Consider the following 22,490-nt stretch of genomic DNA (forward strand, 5'->3'; position numbering starts at 1 on the left):
GGTATCAAAGGAGACACGGGGCTTCCTGGGCAGCCAGGACCGACAGGACCTCCAGGGTTAAAAGGTGCCATGGGAGAGATGGGCCTTCCAGGTTAGTTACCAGTCTTGCATTTTACACCATCTTGGCTAGTGCTTTTAATTTATATGATACAAAGGTGGACCTACTTGTGTGCAGTACCTAATAACAAACTTGAATGGGAATGCACATGAGGAATATAAAAGTCCTATGTACGCATTGTTAAAGTAGTACATAAGAAATAGGAAATACCCATTAAAACAGAAAATTCAAATAGCTCATATATTGTAAATGTGTATTATTTTAAAGTGCTTGCAAAAGTAGAAGCAGAATTATCTACATCTTGTAATTTTCATCTTCTGATTTCTCACGCTCCATTCTATGAAACAGTTCAGAAAAAAATTGATAAACCCAGCTTTTGGTAGAGAGATATCAGATAGAATGATAAAAGGGGAAGGACAAAGTGAATTCATTTCTTTAGAAAGGTTGCTGAAACAAAACTTTCAGTTTCTGAGGATTCTAGTATTAAATTGTACCTAGGTAGTAAAAGGAGATGTTCGGATTTGTGTAAATTAAGAATGAAAAAAAATCTTAGAGGTGTCATGAAAAAAGAAATCTTAGAGGTGTCATGAAAAAGCTGAGAGAGATTTTAGGTAATTGTTTTAGTTTTTTAAACAAAAAAAGACAACACACACATTAAGTATTCAAAATCAACCAGTGATATTGTTGGTCCTTTCTAGCTCAGTTGATGAGTGGGTATAATTTGAGTGACTTCTCTAAACCACTGCAGAAGTTTGTTTATGTTTATAAAACTTGCATCTTATATTTTGGACAGGTCCCCCAGGGATTAAAGGCAGCCAAGGAATAGCAGGACGTCCAGGGCAGCCTGGGCCTGCTGGATTTCCTGGGTTGAAAGGGGAGAAGGGTGACCCTGGACTTTCAAGCATTGGTATTCCTGGTATCCCTGGACCAAAGGTACGTTTACAAAATTCTTCAATAGAAAATTAAATGAGAAAATCAGATTCTGTGTTGATTTTTTTAACTATATTTTAGCATATATTACAATAACTATTATGTTAATGTTATGTTAATGATAAATATGTATATAAATGTATTTATAACAAGCAGGATTTCCTATAGTCAGTTATTTTCAGGTGGGAGCAAAAATTTCTAATTTTACTGGTGAAAACATTTATATAATGTTTAATCTGGTTAGAGCAGAAGACTGCTTGCCAGACCTTCCAATTTGTGTTCAGTTAGTAGCCTGGTTTGCATTGATACCTGCTGACATTTCGATAGTTGATAGGGATTTATACAGTGAGTATCTTTGTTCCTACGTCTCATGAAGCAGTTAATTCTAGAAAAAAGTTAAAACAATATGCACTTAAGAATAAATTACTAAGGAATTGATATATCATGTTTAAAGCTGATTAAAATTTGTAAAACACTTGTACTAACACTTGTCTATATCTTCCTTTCTGTCACCCACAAAAAAGTGACAGAAACGGAATATCTAGTAGACTTCACTGATACCTTATAACTGATGTTGAATAGCAATTAATTTAGCAAAAACAATGCATGATTGAAGCTCCACAGATTTCTTTGTTATTTCTGCATTATCACGGGGTACTGCCTAGTCAAAGAATCTTGGCTCTTAAAATGTGCTGCTTATTTTCCAGCTAGTGCCACGATCCACTCAGTTTTGTTGTGAAAGTAGTTTTGATGCTCTAGGGGGATTGTGCAGCTTGGGCAGAGAATAAACCACAATAGGGAGTAGAAGATTGCTTTTAAATCCCTACAGCTAGGTAAATAACAGGTGGCCTTAAACATGTTGAAAATGTTATGTGGGTCTGTCAAGACAAAAGCAATAGACCAACTTTTTGGTAGATTTTATAGAAGACAGAAGTTCTCCTGGTTTTTGTTCATTTTCTAATTGTCACATACATCATTATGTGTAAATTCAGAAGTGAGGCCATTTTTCTTCTACTTTAAAATGCTTTTAATTAATTGCTGTTCATTCTGTTCGAACATTATACACACACTGTTCAAAATGTTGGTAACCCAAATAACCTTTAAGATTTAACGTTTGTTTAAGGCTAAAACTTTTAAAGTTGTCAAGGATTTTTGAATGTCAAACTTCCAAAAGATCTAGGAAAGCCCAGTAGACGCACAGGCATGTGAGTATAACAGTGTAGAATTAAATAGGAATGCATCAGGATTGCACAGGTGTGTGCAAAATAATTTGACTTTCCTTTCTCACTTACATCATCACTAGTATCAAAGAGCTAGAAAGTGCTTGGTTCTCTTAATAGAAGTTGAAGATTTGCTTAGGAGAAAGCTCTGCTGGCAAACTGAAAATGTTGATACAACATTGAGGTGCTGTATGATTGAGATGCAGCAGTGACATTTTTCTGGTTACATTCAAAATTAAACTCCACTGTCAAAGACTTAAAAATCTGGCTATTCTGCAAGAAAAGAGAATAATTCTGTTTTGTGGTGTGTTTTTTTTTTGTTTTTTTTAATGTATGTTCCTTTTGAAAAAAAGCTATGATATGGTATATATACAAATTGAAGGGGGAAACTGTTAACGTCTTTGCATATGCTATTTGCAACTCATTTTTTGTGAGATTGTTAACATTAACTGGATATAAGAAGAAATGTGCACAGTATAATGGTGGCCTTTTTGTGACAGTAAGACTGGGAATGTACAAAAATAAATTACTCATCCTACAAAGACTGGCTTCTTATTTCTGCTTAATATTTTCCAGGGTGATCTTGGTTTGCCTGGATACCCAGGTAGTCCAGGCAGTAAAGGTGTAGCTGGAAATCCTGGTTTGCCTGGACTGCCAGGCAATCCAGGTGCAAAAGGAGAGCCAGGCCTTCCTGGATTCCCAGGTAATTCTGAACAGGATTTTTTTTTTCTTTTCCCTCTTGCTCTTTTATATTGGTATAGATATGTCTAAACACAGTGGGTAATTGGTGGAGGGCTGCAGCTTCTCTCAAAAGTTTCTAGCAATCTGGTGTTTCTAAGCTTTGTGCTGTTGGAACTGTCACTGCAAGTGTAAGTGTGTGAATGCATCACTTCAGACTGCCTTCTGAAATCACCCATCTGCTTTGAGGGGAGGTAATAGTTGTGTGAGCCAATGCTTTCCACTCCCCACAGTGGTTGTATTCTCCTCTCCTGACCCACAAAATACCTGTGTTTGGCTCTGTTTTTCCTTCATGAATCAATAAAGAGAAAAAGTGTAATCAGGAAAGCTGGGCTTTTTATTGTGTTTATTGTCTAAAAAAATGTTCTGAAGAGAAATCTTTCTGAAACATAATGAAGTTAGGTTTTGTATTCTTCGCTGGAAATATTAATAGAGATTGTTCGTGGATGATATATGTCAGTTCTTTCACTTCTCAATTTACTGATACCCTAAATATAGCTTAAAAAAGCAAGGGTTTTGCTTACGCTGCATTTGCAGTGATAAAGGCTGTTCTGCAAGCATGCTTGAGCTTTCTTTAACATAGGAAATCAGGGAATTTATAATAGTGTAGTCATGGCAGCAAGAAGCTTAGCAGAAAACAAAACCTGGCTGTGAACCTGAAAGCATTTAACCTGTGCTTCGTGTCATGCCTCAAAAACTGTGAACGGTCAAAATGGTGCATTCGGGCACTACCTTGATCAGGCTCAGATGATGTTCAGAGCAGACATATACCAACAGGTTCATCGTTTTTTCTACCTCCCACTCAGTTCATGCTGTAGGGGTAAGAATCAGTTATAAATACTAAGACCATTTTTCTTAAGATCCTTTTTCAATAAAGGAAAAGAGGATTGGGCAAGGACTGCCCAGCTGTAGTTCATAATGCCTGCACTTTTTGTCAACAAGCAATACTTGTCTCTAGAATGGTTATTTTCTAACAGACTGCCAGACTGATTCTGTCCTCAGCCACTGGCACTCAGCAATTAAGAAGAGTCTTCAAAGTAGCAGTAAGGACAGTCATAGCAGTACATTTTGTTTCTGTACATTCTTTGCTTTATAATTCGTCTCCTTGATCAGCTCTAAATCTGCAAAATGGGCATAAATACAGTATCTTGATACAATTAGCTGATTTATTGCTCAGAGCATCTCAGCTTATAGTGTCTCAAAATCTGCTAAAATGCCAATTTTTTAATTGAAATGTCTGTTCTTTACAGGCACGCCAGGAATTCCAGGACCAAAAGGTATCGAGGGTCCTCCAGGTAACCCTGGTCTGCCTGGACCACCTGGGCCAGTAGGTGAGCATGAGCAGTGCTGCAGAGGTCAGCTGCTTCTGTGAAAAGCATAACACATGAAGCCACTTCCTTTCTTCTTATTAATGTGGTGAAAATGTATCTATGTGTACATGCATGCTCAAACACCATTGTGCACACTCATTTCACTGAAATGAAACAGAAAAGAAAGTTTTAACTTGTTTTTCACAGCTTTTGACTGCTGTGGTAATCATATCATATCATAAGCTATTGAAGCAAGTAGCTAACTGTTTCAGTATTTACCAGCTTTGTTTGTGTATTCCAGTGGTCTAACCCCTTTTTATAGGGGAAAAATTCCAATTTATGCTAAAGAAAAGCTTTATATTATTTTTAGTCAACTGCTTAAAAGATCATGGGCCTAAATGTCTTTTCTAAATTGTCAGGAGAGAGATAGAGAGGTTTTAATTTTAAGATTACACCCTTGTAAATTTGAAATTACATCGTCACGCTTCCAGATTCAGGGGATGTGTGCTTTTTTATTTTATTTTATTTTATTGCAGGTTAGTCATTACTGTCCTAATGTGTTGTATACTCCTTTTAGGTGATATTGGTCGTCCTGGCCCTCCTGGTCCTCCAGGGGAAAAGGGTCAGCCTGGTCGAGACGGCATCCCCGGACCAGCTGGTCAGAAGGGCGAGCCAGGTTAGGTGTCCTTTGTTCTTGTTTTCTCCTCTTCAGTCTCTGCTGTAACATCCTGCTTTCTCTATTCCATTTTTCCTGTAACTACCCATGCACCTTCAAAATTGCTTCTGAGGTTCCCAGCTGCTGAATGGTTCACAAAGGATGCTGCCAAGTTGCCTGTGAAGCACAGGATGAGAATTCAAACAGCTCTTGGATTTTTATTCCATGAATTCAGCATGAAGCCTTATTCTTGTATTCAGTGGTACCTGTACTGCTTCAGCTCAATTACAGAATGAACTAGTGGCATAACGTCTGCCCTAAAATGAGAACCCCTACCAGAAATGCAAATATATTAAACCACAAAGTCTGAAAGAGCATCTTGGGAAGGGATGGAAATATTTATGAAAGTCACAGATACATTTTGAAGTAAAATCTCTAGCTTTAGTGTGGACTCTGGGAGTGAAGAAGAATCCTGATAGTCTCAAGTAATCAGAGATTTAGATGAACTGCACTTTCATCCTTTGCAGTCTTGTATTCCTACTTGTGGAGACTTGAAAGCTAAATGTTCATTATTAAATGAAACTGTCTCTTTTCAGGTCTACCAGGTTTTGGGCGCCCAGGACCTCCAGGACTCCCAGGATTATCAGGTAGAGTTTCTTGCTGTTCTTTGTTAAAAAAGGTGAATGGAAATTGTCTGTACATTAAAAAAAAAAAAAAAAAAAAGAAAGAAAAAAAAAGATGTTTCTTCTGCGACAAATGAGTGTAGAAAAGAAATAACCTTTTTTTTTTTTTTTTTTTCCACGGTAGATCATTTTCAGTTAACCAAGGTAATAAAGACACTCATTAATGAGTTGAATTTTGTAACTTAGAATTATGCAGACAAAATAAATCCACCCAGGACAATTGAGTCTACTGCATTTTGTGGAACTTTGCTGATCTGTCTCAATAAATAAAGCATTCCTACACCAGGTGGCAAATGAAGCTGCTTTGAAAATGTCTGCTGTATTTTCAAAAGCGACTTTACAACCTAAGTTGTATTACTTTCCAGTAGCGTTCCTAAATTCCCTAAACGTATTTGAAAATTTTGCACATCTTAACTTTCAGTGGTGTCTCCAAAAAATAAAGAAGTCTTAATATTCACAGATTTCTTTGCAGGTATATAAAGCTCATGAAAAGTATTGCTCGTAGGTTCATAAACTCAGAGGATGATTACAGATTACAGCGTCACTGAGTAGTAAAGTGAGACTTTGTAAGATCTTTTAATGTTTCAAAAGCTATAGCACTTTCTCCTGCAAGAATTATTGGCCCCAATTCTTTTCTGAATTTGTTAGTTCGATTTTTATACTTTCTGACTCCAAAAATGAGATGAGTTGTGGCCAGACTTGCACCTTCCTAATCAAGAGAAATAGCTCTGCAAACTGACATTTCCACATATCAGTTTGTGACAGTATTCATAAATACAACTGTTTGGTTTTACAGGGCAAAAAGGTGAACTGGGGTTACCTGGCCCACCAGGACCCCCTGGACTTCCAGGTCTGAAGGGAGAACCAGGTTTCCAAGGATTCCCTGGCCTACAGGGTCCACCGGGTCCACCAGGATTACCAGGGCCACCTCTGGAAGGTCCTAAAGGTAGCCCTGGCCCACCAGGTGTTCCAGGAAGACCAGGTAAGAGTGTGATCCATACCCATCAACATCTGCCAGTACTTTTGCATTTTGCTGCTAGGTTATCAGTGTTTAGACTTTGTCAATTTATTTGGATGGTAAGTTCAAGCCTCATGGCATAGGTCTTTTTATGGGCAACCAGAGGATTTTGTTGCCAGAAGTGACAGTATCTAAAAATAAAACATCCTCAGTTTCTATTCGTTTCTGATACCTGGCAGCAAAAACGTGTTTTAATAAATGTGAGATTCTCCGCATGCTGTCACAGAAATCATCTAGCAAGCACGATACCGACTTTTGAACATCTGATACCTTTGCTGATCATGTGACAATCCTGCAAATGTCATCGCACACAAAAAACAAAAGTAACAAATCCATCATTTTAAGAGTCATGAGAATCAAATTCACGTTAGCATCACAGCATGATCAAATTGGATAGCTGCCTCTTCATCCTCGGGTCATGTAACATAAGTCATTGCTCCATTGTGTCATGTGGCTCCCATGGATTCAGTGCACCATCATGCTGTGTTCATCTTTCCATTCCATGTTTGCATTTTGTTCCTGCACCAACTAATTCTGGGAATGAAAAACTCTCCATGCTGAGTTAACATAGCTGAGCAACTTCCTTGCTTGTTTTAGAATTTGATTTTTGTCATAAAATGTTTGTTTGCCTCAATTTATTTGCATCCTCAAACTCTGACCTCAGATTTTTCTGTTGTTCAAAGATTTGTTTGGGGAAAGTCAGTTTTGAGCTAGTGTATTTGTAAAATAGCTGCCACACGTGTGTTTTTCACTTTAGATATCAAGGGATAATTTAGTTTTACAGTGAACACTTGGGAAGACTTTAAGATTCCTTTTTTTTCCTCAGGCTTGATTCCGATACCTTAAAAAATAAAAAAAACAGTAAACCAGCTAAGCATCTCCTGATGTTTAATAAAACTACTAATTGAGATTCTATGCTCTGCTGTAGCATTGCTGTTTTTCTGAAGCTTCTCATCCTGTTTACACGTCTCTGTATAAATTGGGTGGTTACTGACTCAAATTGAATGGGGAAGCAGAGGTACTCATTTTGTGTAGTTTTATGAGCATTGGGGAAAAAAACAACCACCAGTGAGGTTCTGCTCAGCCATGTTCTCTCTCTTTCTCTCTTTCTTTGATTTCCATTTTTGTTGCATGCAATGAATAAAGTAAAGCATTTGTTTCGCTCAGTTATGCGTGAACTAATGTGGACAAACCAAACTATTATTACAGTTCTGGTACAATCAGCACTCTAGCCTTTTGTTTCAAATGATAACACAGTCTATTGTTGAAATGCTGATTTTTGTAACATTTCAACATAAGGCAGCTAGTCATAAAAGCAGTTGTCTGGCTGTCAAATTACTCGCCTTCCAGGGACATAAATAAAAACAGAAGTTGTATTCGTATACTGTTTGTTGTTGACTTCTGGGTATATTCTAAGATTAATAAAAGCGATGAGGTCAAACATGGTAAAGCGCTCTGACTTCAGCTGGGTTGCCCCTAAAACAAATTTGGATAGATGGTGTTGGGAGGGATTGATTAATCAATGATAAAATGAAGTCAATTTCCAGGGCAACATAACATTGCTGTTACTCCATATGTCTAGTTATCATTGCAATGAATAATAATAGTTTGGTGTTTTGCATACTGTATGTAAAGGAATATTGAGCTAAATCTAAAAAGAAAGGTTTAGTTGAATATGTTAGTTTGTTGACATTTCTAACAATTTTGATGTTTTTCCCTTGTTCTAATGATGACCTTGGTGAACTCTGACCCCCCACTCCCAGGTCCCTCAGGTTAGCCCCTTAACTCCAAAATAATAACTTTGCATGAAGATATGAAGTATATACTTTTTTAGTGTCTAAATGTAGATATGCTGAGTCATTTTTCATACGTACCTTTTAATTTGTGGTAGAAAAGAAGAGTTTAGAGCTGGCTTTCAGACTCTTCCTCCATGTTGTTGTAGGACTGGAAGGACAGCGTTCCCCATGATGGAAGGTCATGTCATGTGGGTCCAGATTTGCAAGGCTTTTATAGTGTCCCTGACTGTGAAATTTGTTTTAGCCTATTTATTCCCAGAGCAGCTGAAAAAAAAAAGATAGACTATTTTTCCTATTTTTTAAGCGTACTGTGCTATCCTCCTGTGCCTTTGCTGTATAATTGTGTTTTGCAGCTTCGACAAATGACAGTATTCATTTTTTGTAACACCTGCTGCTGTTGATTTTGGATGCTCTGAAGTGACATAAGTGAATTAGGTGCTTCTATACCAAGAGGCTCCATAGGAAAGTTCCACAGAGCAATTGTAATGTTTTACATTCCCAATGTAGAGCGTTTTAACTTTATGTTGTAGAGAAATCCTTATTTCCATTGTTTTGTTTCACCAGCACATGGTTAGAGGAAATGAGGAAAGCTCTTGCTGTAACATGTATTTAATGAAAATAAAGCACACAGCCATCTCCTCCGTACCACTAGGGAGGAGGAGAGGAGGAGCAGGAGCAGGATTGGCAAGAACATGGTAATTTTCACAAGCTTGTCTTAATTTTACCGTATCAGCATGTAGTACAAGCCAGCTCTTGGGAAGACTCTACCATTTATGTCTAGATTAAAAATGACTTGGCATATCTACTTAATAACACAGTTTTTAAGTTTTGCTATGATGATTTTTAGGAAGGAAAGAACTGTGAGTGAAATTCAATAAAGGAAGATTTTAGCATGCTGTCTTAAGCACTGAGAGGTATCAAATGTGGTAGCCCCTGATGTTTCAAAACCTAAATACACATTTAGCTTTATGAAATCATTGGGGAAAAAAATATGGCTTTATCTTTTAACTAAATCATGGTCACACAAGCAGTAACCACACTTTCAAGGAAGGCTCTCATTATGGGTATGCGGAGAGGAACTTACCGATTGCTTCATATTTTGTTCCATGCTGTGACTGTACCCAGCCAGCATTCAATAATTGACACGTATAGGAGAGACTGATAAATCATAGCAAAACTTATCTAACAGTAAAATAAAGTTTATGAGTACTTAACAGCAACAATGAAATGTCCATGTCATTATTTTTAACAGCTGTTATTACACCTAGTATTTAAAATGATTTACCAAATATGTAAGAAATAGTGCACCAAGGTAAACCTGATATGTATTTATTGTAGTTTTTAGCTGTAAATTGCATGGTTATACATTCATACATTTAAATCATTTCACTGACATGAAAGATGCGAGTGGGACAGGAGCCATATTAATATTAATTATATTAATATTACATATTAATTCAGGAGCATGGTAGAGACAAGCAGCTTACATTTAAACCATTTTTCTAAGGATGTTATCACATGCCATTTTCCATAACTTTAAACAGGTAAATTAGCATCTTGGGGTATTTTTATTACGAAAAAGTAATGCCAACAGTAGACGACAAATTACAAATTTGTTAATTCCCCCGTATTTTTGCTGATAGCATTTGCAGCCCTTTTGATCCATATCAAATCTGCTTACTGTTCTGGGGAGGATATCCGCCTACTTTTCAGTCCTAGAGTTTTATTCACAGTTAGTTGACACTATTACCTGATTAGTAGTGTTAAGTCCCTGTATTAATCACACTTCAGCCCTGCCCAAAGCAGATTATTTTTCAAAAATAAGCTGTCATTCACAATTTCCCTGTGTATTTGCCAAGCTCCAGGCCCTGGGAGTGCTGAATATTGTCAGTGAAATGGTTACATAGCCTAAACCCCATTGTGAGTAGGACTAACCAGTGGCAGGCCTCAGCCGTAGTGTTAAAGCAATAACACATTTAGTAAAGCTTTAAGTTTGCCATTAAATGAAGTGTCAAATTAGTCTTAGTAGAGCCTAGTCACCAGAATAACTTGTATCTGAAAATACATATTGTTGTGTACTCATGTATGGTTTTATGCATGCATGTGGATTATATTGTAAATACAAAATATGCTGGTGAAATGGGTTGATGTGTAGTGTATATGCTGTCATCTGTACTATTTCTAACTAGTAATCTTGTTTTGTACTGTGTGATGTCTGACCCTTCTAACATCGATCATTGGGCTTTGGTGAACTCTGATCCTTCCAGGTCCTCCAGGTTAGACTCTTAACTCAGTCAATTTATTTTACTGCCTTGCATTTGATGTAAGAGAAACGGATGTTTTCCTGTAATTCTGTGATTAGTTTTTTAAGGACTGTGGTTACCCTGCAAGATTGTATGTGTTTGATTAGCATGCCTCAGATGGTAACCTGTTATTATTTGCATGTGTACAGTACTGGACCGGTTTAAAAGAACAAAATGAACACAAAAAACTTTTGCATGATGGGATGTTTTCTGTAGCTGAAACTGCAATAGGATATGTGTGAAATACAGTACAAAATGGCTCCTATTTTAAAAAGGTATTTTTGGAATGAATTCTACACTCAGATTTGCATGCATAAATACAGCTCATGAAATGTATCCACTGAACGTAGACCATGAGGGTTTCAAAGGACATTTTAAATTCTTAGAGGCTTCAGAAGAACTGAAAATCTAGCACACTGCTAAATGTTATTAGATTTGTTGTACTACGGGGGAGAATGTCATAGTGCTGTCCTGCAGAGATCCTTTTGTTAATCCAATTATGAGATCTAACTTGTAAAGTGTTATTAGCCGTTGCTGCACTTGCTTACAGTTTGTTTTGCCACAAGTTGCTTTCTATTTAGACGGTGGCATAAAGATGGGGTCTCGTTTTCCAGAGCTCCAAATACCTAGGTTTCATTTAAAACCACTCCTTTCTTTTGGATTAACGTGGCCGTTTCAAAGGGAAAATATTTAAAGACTGGCCCAGTTCCTCTTGGATTTACAGAGCATAATTCTACTAAAGACAGACAAATCAGCTGGAGGGAGGGTCACTGAGCAGAAGGTAGTGCCTGCAACTCCAATTAGTATTCAGGCAAGACAGAATGAGGGGCTTCCTGCTGCCCAGTAGTCAGTAGACAGTGTATACTAGACTCCTCAGCAGGTATTACAAATTCCAACAGCAAAAAAGCAGCAATATTTTACATTATTGAGTCTGTTAAGAGACAGTGAATGCAATGCAGGTCAGCGGACGGGATATTTGTACCATCTAAATTGGGGTTTCTTGGCTTCTACTAAAGCCAGCTGCCTGGTCACTGGTAAGCGTCAAATGCAGGTGAGTTGCACTGCCTTCCAGGAAGACCTGCTCCTCTTCATCAGCTATACCAGGAGGCCTGGTTCCTGATTTGGGTAGTACAAATAATCCCTCTATTTGTTTTCCCTTTAGTTTATTCTATTTGAATTCAGCATTGAAATATAAATGGGAAGTCAAGTCAATTTTATTTGTTTTTTTACACTGAAGGCACAATCCTGGGGAGAACAGTTGACAAGTGCTGACATGTGCATATTTGTTCCACAATGTTAAGGTTCGCCAGGCCCAGAAGGTCCGCGGGGGCCACCAGGCAGTGGAGGACTTAAAGGGGAAAAAGGGAATCCAGGTCAGCCTGGCCCACCTGGCCTGACTGGTCAAAAGGGAGATCAAGGACCACCTGGACGCCAGGTAGGACAAGAAATGGTTTTCTGTTGGTTTGTTTTTAAATGTAATAAAAACTGAACGTGTTTGGGTGGAACATGCCAAAATGTGGTGGTAGCTAATATCCTGCCTCGTATCAAGATAGGAGGTCTTACCCTTCATTATCCCCCAGTACCTGGGCGGAGTTTCCCCATTACATTCCCATTGGAGCTGTTCACGTTCCAGCGTTCTCTGACAGCACCTGCTGCACGAGGCAGGGAGCAGGCAGAATGCAAGGCCTCAGCCCTCCAAAGCACTACTTCACAGACCCAAAATGTGCTTATTCGTCCCCTAGCCACAGCTTTTATGTTTTTCTGAAACTACTGGAGAGATGAGTGAATAACATGAAGCTGTTCTGTTCAGGGGGATCCTGGTCGTCCTGGTCTGAATGGAATGAAGGGCGATCCTGGGGTTCCAGGTGTTCCAGGATTCCCAGGTATTTAACTACCATTTTAAGTGAAAACCTGTAGATTCAGTAACAGCCCCTCAGGGAGGAAAGAAGCCTTATTTTGGCCATTCCTGCAGCAGATTTTGTAAGATGGCATGTTTCTTCACTGTGTGACCATATGAACTTTATGCTTCAGGTATGAAGGGTCCCACTGGACCTGCAGGACCTGCTGGCCTCACGGGCAGTCAAGGATTACCAGGCCCACCAGGTAGGAGTCTTGGGTAGTGTTATTGTCACTTTGCTCCCTGCTGGTAGATTTTGTTATGCAGATGTAGGACTGTGCGGATCTCAGCCAGCAATGGCAGTAGTTAAGAGAGCAACAGCTTAAACAACGATTCCAGGCTATAACTTTTAGCCCTACAATTAATCCTACTGTATTTTATACTCTGTATCCAGTCTACCTGGATTAACCCCTGCAAGAGGTGTCTTTTGTGGTGCCACCATGAGCACTTTTTTGCCTTTCATATACAATTACACTTTTTGTAGTGATAGAGCTCTTGGTTGCTGACTTTGCAGTAAAGAATAACAGAAATAGTGTGCTACTGCAACTATCTTTAATGCTCTCTTCTGCCTTGGGTTACCTAATACTAAGTTGCTTTCTCTCAGGTCCCCCAGGTTTACCAGGTACCATTGGACGAAGCATTGTTGTCAAAGGTGACCCTGGTCCCCCAGGTCCTCCAGGACAGCCTGGGTCAAAAGGGCCACCCGGATTGCCAGGACCACAGGGATTGCCAGGTATGGTTCTAGGTGGCTGCAGGGAAAACGACTAAGCAGTATAGCTGACTGCAAGTTGCAATGTGTGTCACTTAGTATGGACTGCAGAGACAAGTTACTGAATTCAGCAAGAGATAATAGAAAAATGTGGGATTGTAGCACATACATCTGGTTTAATGGTCTGTTCTTGTCTAGTGTATCTTGAAGAAACAACAGATGAGCCCTACGTAGTTTAAAGATTTCTGTAGTGAGATTTATTTCACTTTCATGTTTGCCTGTTCTAGGTCCAATTGGTGTTCCTGGTGATCCAGGCAGAGATGGTCTCCCTGGTTTTGACGGTCCAGCAGGACGTAAAGGAGAGAGAGGTCTTCCAGGCCAACCAGGTACTGTGTCCTGTGAGGACCGACTGGAAAAACACGTGCTCCCTGTTGAGTGCGGGCTAATACCGGGAAGCAAGATTTGCCTCATGAGATAATAAAATAATAATTTTGGGATTTTCTCAGTGCAAAAATATGACGCTGCTGAACACACTTTGGTTTGGAACATTCTTGGAAATCAGCACATTGCTAGTCATTGCTGAGTAATACTGTAGAATACTTTATTTCAAGATTAATGGCATCCCCTTTGCAGCAATGATGGTGAACAGCAAAAAATGAGGAAAGTCAGAAACAGAAATAAGAGATTAGTGAAATAACTTTCACTTTACAAGGAACTTGTGAATGGGGAAAATCAGGCTTAACAAAGGAAAGGATTTCATCATATGCAGAGATCAAGCTACCATGCAGCCACTGTTTAGGATTACTCATTTGAGAAAAGAAATCAGATTCAGCACTGGAACAGTTTTCTAAAGCAGAAGATGCATATCAGGGTAGTTCTATATTGCAGCTTGGGAGGAAAAATATTAGAATTTAAGCAATTAAAACAGTACAAAAATCCACAATGCTTGTTTTCTTTTTTCTCTGAATACCTCTATGAAATCTGTTAATATTAAGTGAAAAAACATAAATAATAATGATCATGGGATAAAATAGTCTAAATATTTGTAGTTATACATTCTGATATTTTTGTTGTTCAACAACAAATGCCTTTTCTGATACTTTGTTCAGTCATACAACTCTTCTTGGTCTCATTCAAGATTATTCTAGCCCATTTCCACTTTTTGTCACCTACCCCAAAACTGAGACCAGCTTTTCTGTTCATTTTGGTGGGCTTTAGCTCAGGTGTTGTCAGAGCATGTTTCAGTGAGAATTGCTTCTGTTCTGGCTCTGCGATCTATTTTGTGATTTTGAGCAAGATGTTTCAGCTTTATCTTACCAAGCTGCACAGGCAGATGAGTATGTTTTGGATTTGGGAAGCTGCTTTGGACTTATTTCAGTGGCTGCCATGTCCATTGCAGTTGTTATCTTAGTGCCTCACAGCTCTGAACATATTTAACTTCACAATGCCCCTATGATGCCAGAAAGTTGCACTGTTATAATTAGTTCATGATTTGATCAACCTCACAAGAAGAAAAAATGGTTTAATGAAGATGGAGTTAGCTGATACCAGGGTCCCCGAACTTAGAAGCACCATAATCACTACACCATCCTTCCTTTCAGAGCTACGTTATTCCTGAAAGAGCACGCAACAGTGTTAATAAATACTGTGTCGTGTTTTTCTTGTGTGAATAGGTTCACGAGGAATACAGGGCCCCCCTGGTCCTGATGGTTTACAAGGCCCACCTGGGCCTCCTGGAACAGCTTCTGTTGCTCATGGATTTCTTATAACTCGGCACAGCCAGACTAGAGATACACCATTTTGTCCACAAGGAACGTCAAGAATATATGATGGATTCTCTCTTTTATATGTGCAAGGAAATGAGAGAGCTCACGGCCAGGATTTGGGTGAGAAATGTTGTATGCTGTCTTTAATGGGAAAGAGGTTGTAGATGTTTCTTCCGATGCTCTGGTTCTCTGAAGAAATGACCATCCTGGAGATTACTTAAATGAGGATGGGGAATGCATGCTAAGATCTACTGCCTCCAGAAGCTGCGCATAGTAATTCAGGATGAAAGAATGTAAACCAAATCTGAGAGTTTTTTTCCCACGTGACGATTTGATAACACATGCTGTGCACACACAGGTGAAGAGGAAGAATACACAATTACTGTTCTTGAAAAACTGCTAAAAACAATGAAATTAAAACTTTACTGTCACATTTTGTGTGTCTTATTCTTTAGGTACTGCTGGAAGCTGCCTTAGACGTTTTAGCACCATGCCCTTCATGTTCTGCAACATCAACAACGTTTGTAATTTTGCATCAAGGAATGACTATTCCTACTGGCTATCAACTCCAGAGCCAATGCCAATGAGCATGGAGCCACTGACTGGGCAGAGCATTCAGCCATTCATTAGTCGGTGAGACAAAGCAGGCTATCACAGTCTCTTTTTTAAGTATCTAGATAAATAAATAATATGTCTTAACCACATGGTTCCAACATGCACGTTGGATATTGTGAGATTAATGTCATGTTTTGCTTTGGGAAATACTGGGAAAAGAGTCTGTTTTAAAGCGTCTGTTGTCTCAAAAGGCTGCCTACATGCAGATCCTTAGAGGCTGAAATGTTCTAAGAGCTTTTCTCGCCCAAGGAAGTGTGAGTGCAGGATCATCATGAACAGGAAAGAGAACATGGGAGCCAGCAGCTCTAGGATTAAGGCATTTACCTGGGGACTTGGAGCTTCCACTTTTTGTTTCAGGAACTGCTGCTGTATTTTACCCAGCATTGTTAGTGGAAATAGAGGCAGATCTTGCACTCAGAACTAGGGTCTTACTGCAGTTACAAAATACGTTAAGAAGCTGAAATCTGGATTAATAGAATAGCCCCTAACCAGCTAGTTCTCCCTTTCCCTGTGTTATAACTCTTAATAAAGCATACATTTTAATGTCACACGTTTCTCTGATTATTCTGTGTCCAGATGTGTTGTGTGTGAAGCTCCTGCTATGGTGATAGCTGTCCACAGTCAGACCATTCAGATTCCTTCGTGTCCTCCAGGCTGGGACTCCCTTTGGATCGGTTACTCTTTTATGATGGTAAGAATTGCCTCCCGCTCCAGAAGTGACTATTACCTCTTTGTGTCCTCAACTAGCTGCTTTAGGACTTTCTGTTAAAATCAAGTATGGTCGTCATTAGAGAAAGCCTTTACCTCCAATTACTAACCTTGGTAGCCAAGATTAATAACAATTTTCCAAGATACAGAGAGCAGAGTAACTAATAATGCTTTTTAAGTCCTGCCTTTGTAAGGGTATTTATGGAGGTGTCTGGTGTCACAACATCTCAACCAAGAATGAAAAAACAGTGGATTTTCTAGCAGTTGAATGCTATGCTATTATTTTTTAGCTCCTACTCTAAGTTTCTTGTGTGCATGTGCGTTTCTTTCTTCCCTACTACCTCAGCACACTAGCGCTGGAGCAGAAGGCTCTGGACAGGCCTTGGCGTCACCTGGATCCTGTTTAGAAGAATTCCGCTCGGCTCCGTTTATCGAGTGCCATGGTCGTGGCACTTGTAACTATTATGCCAATTCATATAGTTTCTGGCTGGCGACTGTTGAAGTGTCAGAAATGTTCAGGTAAGAAAACCTGTTTCTTGTATAGTGCTTTATTCCAGACTTAAATCTTTAGAAAGCAAATTTATTCCTAAGATCAAAAGAGATGTGTTTACAGGGGATTAGGGAAAGAATTTTTGTTTTTCCCCCTCACAACCAGTTTTTCAAGTGTGTGCTAGGGTAAGCCTTTTATATTATGTAAAAACTTGTGAGGGCACATTGTTTTGGAAGGAGTCAGATTCTTTGTAAGTCAACTCTTAATTCATATTTAGTAGGACCTTCTCTGAGAGTAGTCTGACTGTAGTGACTGTAATCAAGCCTAAAAGATTGATTTTGTTGTTGTTTTCTTCTTTGCATGCCTTTAAATAGACTGAAATATTTAAACTTGAGGGGAAATTGGGGAAAATCTGCATAGTCCATTCTCAGCCCCAGGGCAAAATCAACTGAACTTAAAACTTTTAAGGTAGATGGTCATATAACCTGTTTTTTAAAAATCTTGTTTGAAGGAGGTTCCATACCCTCCCTAGCAAGCATTTTTTCCAGTACTCTACAAAAGGATCAGGACACTTGGCTTCTCTGCCATCAGGATTTCCGTTCCTCCAGATTTTCCCTTTCTAATTGATCAGCATACTCATTTTCTTCTTTGAAAAAGCATCTTCTTTCATAGAATAAAATGGTGCTGTTTTGTTTGTGTACCTAATAAAAGCCTCTCAAATCTTTCCACTGCCACCAAATTGGAAAATATAGCCTTGTGGTACAGGACTGGCAATGTGCACAGTCTTGACAGGGTACTAGTGGCCTCTAATTGGGTTTTGTGTAACGATTACACTGTAATATTTGATGTACATTAAGTAATCATCACCAAGTTTTCAGGGTAGTTTATTAGTGGTAAATCACTGGTGAAAACTGCCTACTAGTAATTACTATGGACCTTTGAATTTTCTGGTCTCTACCATTTGCTGCCACCCAGAAATTCAGCTTGCAACAAAAAATCAAGAATGGCTCTTATTCTGTGTGAACATTCATATTACATAAGTATATTACTACCTCCTACCTTCTACAGAATAGAAGAAAATTACTTGTTAAATTCATCACTTAAATATACAAATCTCACCGTAGCAGTGTTTCTTATGGATTGTTACAATACCCTTCATCTGAGGAACCAACGATTCCAAATGCATTTTTCATGAAAGGGGCAAAGTACAGTATGGCCCCCAGAAATACTGTCTCTAATGTACAAAATTTGCCTTCTACTCAGTTGAGTGTTCATCTGTGCTTTGGTCCATCACATGCTGGACTGAAGTAGTTGATTATAGCATACCTTCTCCATATGGGGATACTGGACAAAACTGAGCTTCTGTCACCTGCTGTGAGGATATCCAGAAAGATCCCTCCTAAGAAAAATCCTTAAATACTGGACTAATTCCCACTTGTGAACTTCCGTTTTACCTTCAACTGTTAAATTAAGTAGAAGTTTAAAGTTACAGTTCTGTTAACAAAGAAAAAGCTAACCTAGCCTTATCTTTTTGTCTGTCACCCAGTAAACCTCAGTCAGAGACACTGAAAGCTGGAGACTTGAGGACGCGTATTAGTCGTTGTCAAGTTTGCATGAAGAAGACGTAACATCTTGGAAGATGTTTTATAAAACAGTTGAAAATTCCTAAGATGCACTGTCCTCCAGCTGTAACAATGGTGCTACTGTGCAGAAAGAAAAGAAAAAACAAATCCAAACTGTTTTAACCACGCAAATTCAAGTGTACCTCACTCGTGCCAAGCTAAGGGTTGTTTGGTACGTATTTGACAACAGGACTAAGATGAGAAGAAAGAATTGACCTCTTGGAAACAGAAAAGAGGCTTGAGGTTCACAAAGGATCAGAAGATGAAATTTTTCATTTCTCTCCCTGTACCAAAATGGCACCTTTTTGATCTACCAAGAGAATAAAGAAAAACACAACGCACTGAGTATGTTTAAAATAACAAGACTGCAGTTTTGAAAAACATTTTTCATGGTGCTACTAACCCTACTGAATCCCAGGTTTTTAATATGAAATTTTAAGCTTATTTCTCTGTAAGTAATGAAATGTGTATATTGTGTAAACACCTTTTTAGCTGGAACTTTCAGTCATTTAGAAACAAACCAGACTCAGATATGAAAATGCTTATGTCTAAAGTTAAAATATACAGCAGTATTTTATTACAAAATTTGTGGTACGGAGAGAATTTACACCTCTTACACCTACTTATTCATTCAATATTTCATTTCCTTCCTCAGTTGCCAACCTGTTGTATTTGGGGAAATGCACAATTATTCTGAAGTCATTTTGATCAGGGTTTTAAATGTTAACAATGTACACCATGCTATCAGTGGTTTTACTTGTGCTTAGAGAGCCCAATCCACTTGAAAAGTTTTTTTTTTTAATCTTGTGAAAATATGTGAAATGATTAGCCATATACTATATCCTTCTATTCTGAATAATAGTCACATTCACATTTTAGTAGTAATCAGTTTGATTCAACAAAAAGTGTTCCTTGAGAATATCCAGTTACCAAAGCATTTAAGATTATGCTTACATGAAACCTCTCTTTACTCTGAAGTGGTGTCACACATATTATCCAGAATAGTGTACATGCTAAGAAACCTTCTGAATAAAATAAAGCGTAAACTGGTGGAAATTGATCTTTTCCTATTTACAGATTAATCCTTTCCTTTGATCTTATGTGAATTTATATTCAACCACGATGTATTCACAATATATAGTAACTCTTGTGTATGTACAGTTCACATAAGGCCTTGAAAAATGGTGCATGCAGTTCCTTGTTTCTGATGTCATTTTGTAAAAATCCTACTGTGTATGTCTTAGTGTGTCACTACTTGTGCAATAGCTGAAAAGTGATCACTTTTTGTATGCGTAACTGTCCATGACTGGTCATCTTTTATGGTCAGTGCTGCTTCATTTACATTTATATATAAACAGAGCTCCCTAGCCAGAGCAAGACTATTTTTCAAGTGTTGATACTTTTAACATTTTCATTGTATATTGTCACCTCCACTATCTATCAATACAATTTAACTTGTGAATTAACATACAGCTTTATACAGGTGAAGTATGTGTGTTTATATTGACTACTGTTAAGTAATTTATCTGCTAATGGCTATGCACCCTTACGTTTCAGTTGTCCTTGTAAACCTGGAGCATCAGAAATCTTGTTTTATGCATGTTTGAAAAAAGACATAGGACTGGTGACTTACCAGGTGGCAGTGATTTTTGCAATGAGATTGGTGCTGATTTCAAAAGCTTTCAGGTATGAAATGGATTATTTAGCTTAAAATGCAAAGTCATAATAGCTTTATCCTTTTTCCATTAGCTGCAGTTATCTATGTTGGTAGATAATGGCCTACTCAGCAATGTGCATCTTTCAACTTCGTTTACTTTGGTTTGCTGATGCACACCACAATAAATGGAACCTGTTGCTATCTCCAAGCCAAGAACTTGTTACCAAAGCTAAAATAAAATGTTATGTCTCTTGTAAACCCAAGCCCATATCTTACCACTGGCTCCTCCTCAGAAGTGTAAAATGAACATAGGAGCCTATCCCTAGCCCCAGAAAACAGAATAGAGGCTAAGTTCAGACAGTGCCCAGGGTGAAGAGCTCTCCTGCATCTCTACCAACTCTACCTGTCTTGCCTTGATTGCATTCACCAACAAGGAGCTGTGTTCATATATTGGGACCTGGCAAAGGGCAGTACGTGTTTGTTCTAGTACTGCATCAGTGGTACTGTTCTCTAAGATTTGGGCCTCTTTTGCAGCCTGTAGAACAAAACCTACTGAATATTGACAAGACAGGAGTTACAATTCCAATCTCACATAGATAGCGTGCAGAGCAGCTTGTCTTGTGGCAGCTTTAGCTCCCAAAGCTCTGAGACGACCACAAACAATGAGAAGCAGCTACACTTCTGACAGGCATGTTCTTTGTTCTACTCCTGCAGCTCTCACCTTGACTTAGAGAACAGTCCTGAACATTAATCAACTTTAGGCTGAGATTTCTCAAAGAGCTAATTGTGATTTTTTTTAAGAGAAAAGTAGTGTAGAGCAGAAGGAGCATCTTTTAATTGAGACATGCAGTAGAGACTAAAACAATGCCCGCTTAATTCCCATCACAATCTGTGCCTTAGAACAGGCAAATCACTTGACCTGTGTTAGATCTGAGTTTCTCTTCTATAAAAGAAAGCATGGTTATTATTTTCTGCCACTTCTGGACTGCTTAGACTGTAAGCTCTTTGGGGCAGAGACATGTCTATGTGCAACATTGAAGGGGACCTCAACTGTTGATTGGGGCCTCTAGGTGCTATCCATCAGTATATAAATATTAAACTACAGGTAAAACCTTGTGTTTGCAGATTTATTATTTTAAAAGTAATTGTTTTGACCATGTGAAGCATTATAGTCTTCAGCCTAAACATGATCTGGATCAGAACCCCACTTACTCAGCTATAGTTAGGCTTTCTTCCTGTAGTTTGATTTGTTTTTAACTAAAGGTTTTATTCTCTTTGCTAAGTATGTAAAACCAGTCTGTTTAGTTAAGCAAGAACCTGGAAGTTAACATGATTGCATTTGTAAGCTCTGTGGGGGAAAAGACGTGCACTTTAGCCACTCGAGGGCACCATACAGCTTTCAAAGAAAGCTAGAGCAGAAACAGGACCCAGTTCCTGGAAGTGCCTGGATCAGAAATGACTTACTAAAGCTTGCTGGAAGGGGGCTGCACTACCTCTCCTTTCTCACTGACCAGTTCTTCTTTGAAAGCTTCTTGCAGAATGGAGTTAAAGATAGTCTGCTGCCAGTTGCAATAGGGTTGATTAGTTAAAAATGCAGCTTTCTGAAGGAACGCTAGTGTGCAAATCCTAAAAACCACTAACCTTATGCATAACTTGGATTTATACTGTTAGAGTAGTAAAGAATGAAATTCTGCTTAAGACAGGCTATTCAGGAGCTTCCTTCATTCTAATAATTTCTATTATAGGCCATGATTAAAAGGGAACTGCTTCTTTCAACCTCAAATTCATATATAATGCAGAACTTAAGCTTCTGAAAGAATTCTCCAGTCAATCTATAAACTAAGGTGGGCACACAGAGCACTGCAGCATGATTTGAAATACATTGAACTAGACTACTGCATGCAAACTTCATGCTTTAGAAGCTCTTAACCATACACGTTTTTTTGTCCTCTACTGTAGAGGTCAGTCCCTCAATGGCTAAGGATTTCTTGTCTCTAATGCAGAGGAAGTACCAATTTTAGAAAGCAATTTTAGAACCTGAAAGAGTTATTTTTTTGATCTTGCAAGAAAGGCCAAAGCTCCAAAATTTAATCTTTTGCATTTTCTATGCACTTTTCTATCCAGATTATGTATTTTGTAGCATATATTTCATAGGTTCTGTTTTGCTAACTGCCTGAGTCAGTGTGGTGCCTGCACTGTAGAGAAGTGCCATCACAGGGGCACCAAGGGTAAGCTGTTTTGCAAGATTTAGGAGCATGCTGCTGTGGACACCATTAGCTGATTTTTTATTTATTTTTTTTTTTTTTTTTACAGTT

At 38.5% G+C, this 22,490-nt stretch overlaps 1 protein-coding gene across 1 annotated transcript in view; it reads left to right on the plus strand.

Moving 5' to 3' along the window:
• COL4A5 (collagen type IV alpha 5 chain) overlaps positions 1-18,549 on the plus strand; it is a 79,756-nt gene extending 61,207 nt beyond the window's left edge. Inside the window, exons 35-53 of the mRNA XM_035541721.1 lie at positions 2-91; positions 852-991; positions 2,785-2,911; positions 4,197-4,277; positions 4,834-4,932; positions 5,508-5,558; positions 6,391-6,576; positions 8,376-8,384; positions 10,676-10,684; positions 12,013-12,146; positions 12,522-12,594; positions 12,743-12,814; positions 13,213-13,341; positions 13,605-13,703; positions 14,991-15,203; positions 15,539-15,716; positions 16,275-16,389; positions 16,753-16,925; positions 18,443-18,549. Of these exons, the coding sequence (XP_035397614.1) occupies positions 2-91; positions 852-991; positions 2,785-2,911; positions 4,197-4,277; positions 4,834-4,932; positions 5,508-5,558; positions 6,391-6,576; positions 8,376-8,384; positions 10,676-10,684; positions 12,013-12,146; positions 12,522-12,594; positions 12,743-12,814; positions 13,213-13,341; positions 13,605-13,703; positions 14,991-15,203; positions 15,539-15,716; positions 16,275-16,389; positions 16,753-16,925; positions 18,443-18,524 (2,060 nt within the window). The 3' untranslated portion in view covers positions 18,525-18,549. The remainder of the gene's footprint in view (position 1; positions 92-851; positions 992-2,784; positions 2,912-4,196; positions 4,278-4,833; positions 4,933-5,507; positions 5,559-6,390; positions 6,577-8,375; positions 8,385-10,675; positions 10,685-12,012; positions 12,147-12,521; positions 12,595-12,742; positions 12,815-13,212; positions 13,342-13,604; positions 13,704-14,990; positions 15,204-15,538; positions 15,717-16,274; positions 16,390-16,752; positions 16,926-18,442) is intronic.
• The last annotated feature ends 3,941 nt before the right edge of the window (positions 18,550-22,490 follow it).

Source organism: Cygnus atratus, chromosome 13 (assembly GCF_013377495.2).
Source record: "Cygnus atratus isolate AKBS03 ecotype Queensland, Australia chromosome 13, CAtr_DNAZoo_HiC_assembly, whole genome shotgun sequence".
Taxonomy (NCBI): Eukaryota; Metazoa; Chordata; class Aves; order Anseriformes; family Anatidae; genus Cygnus; species Cygnus atratus.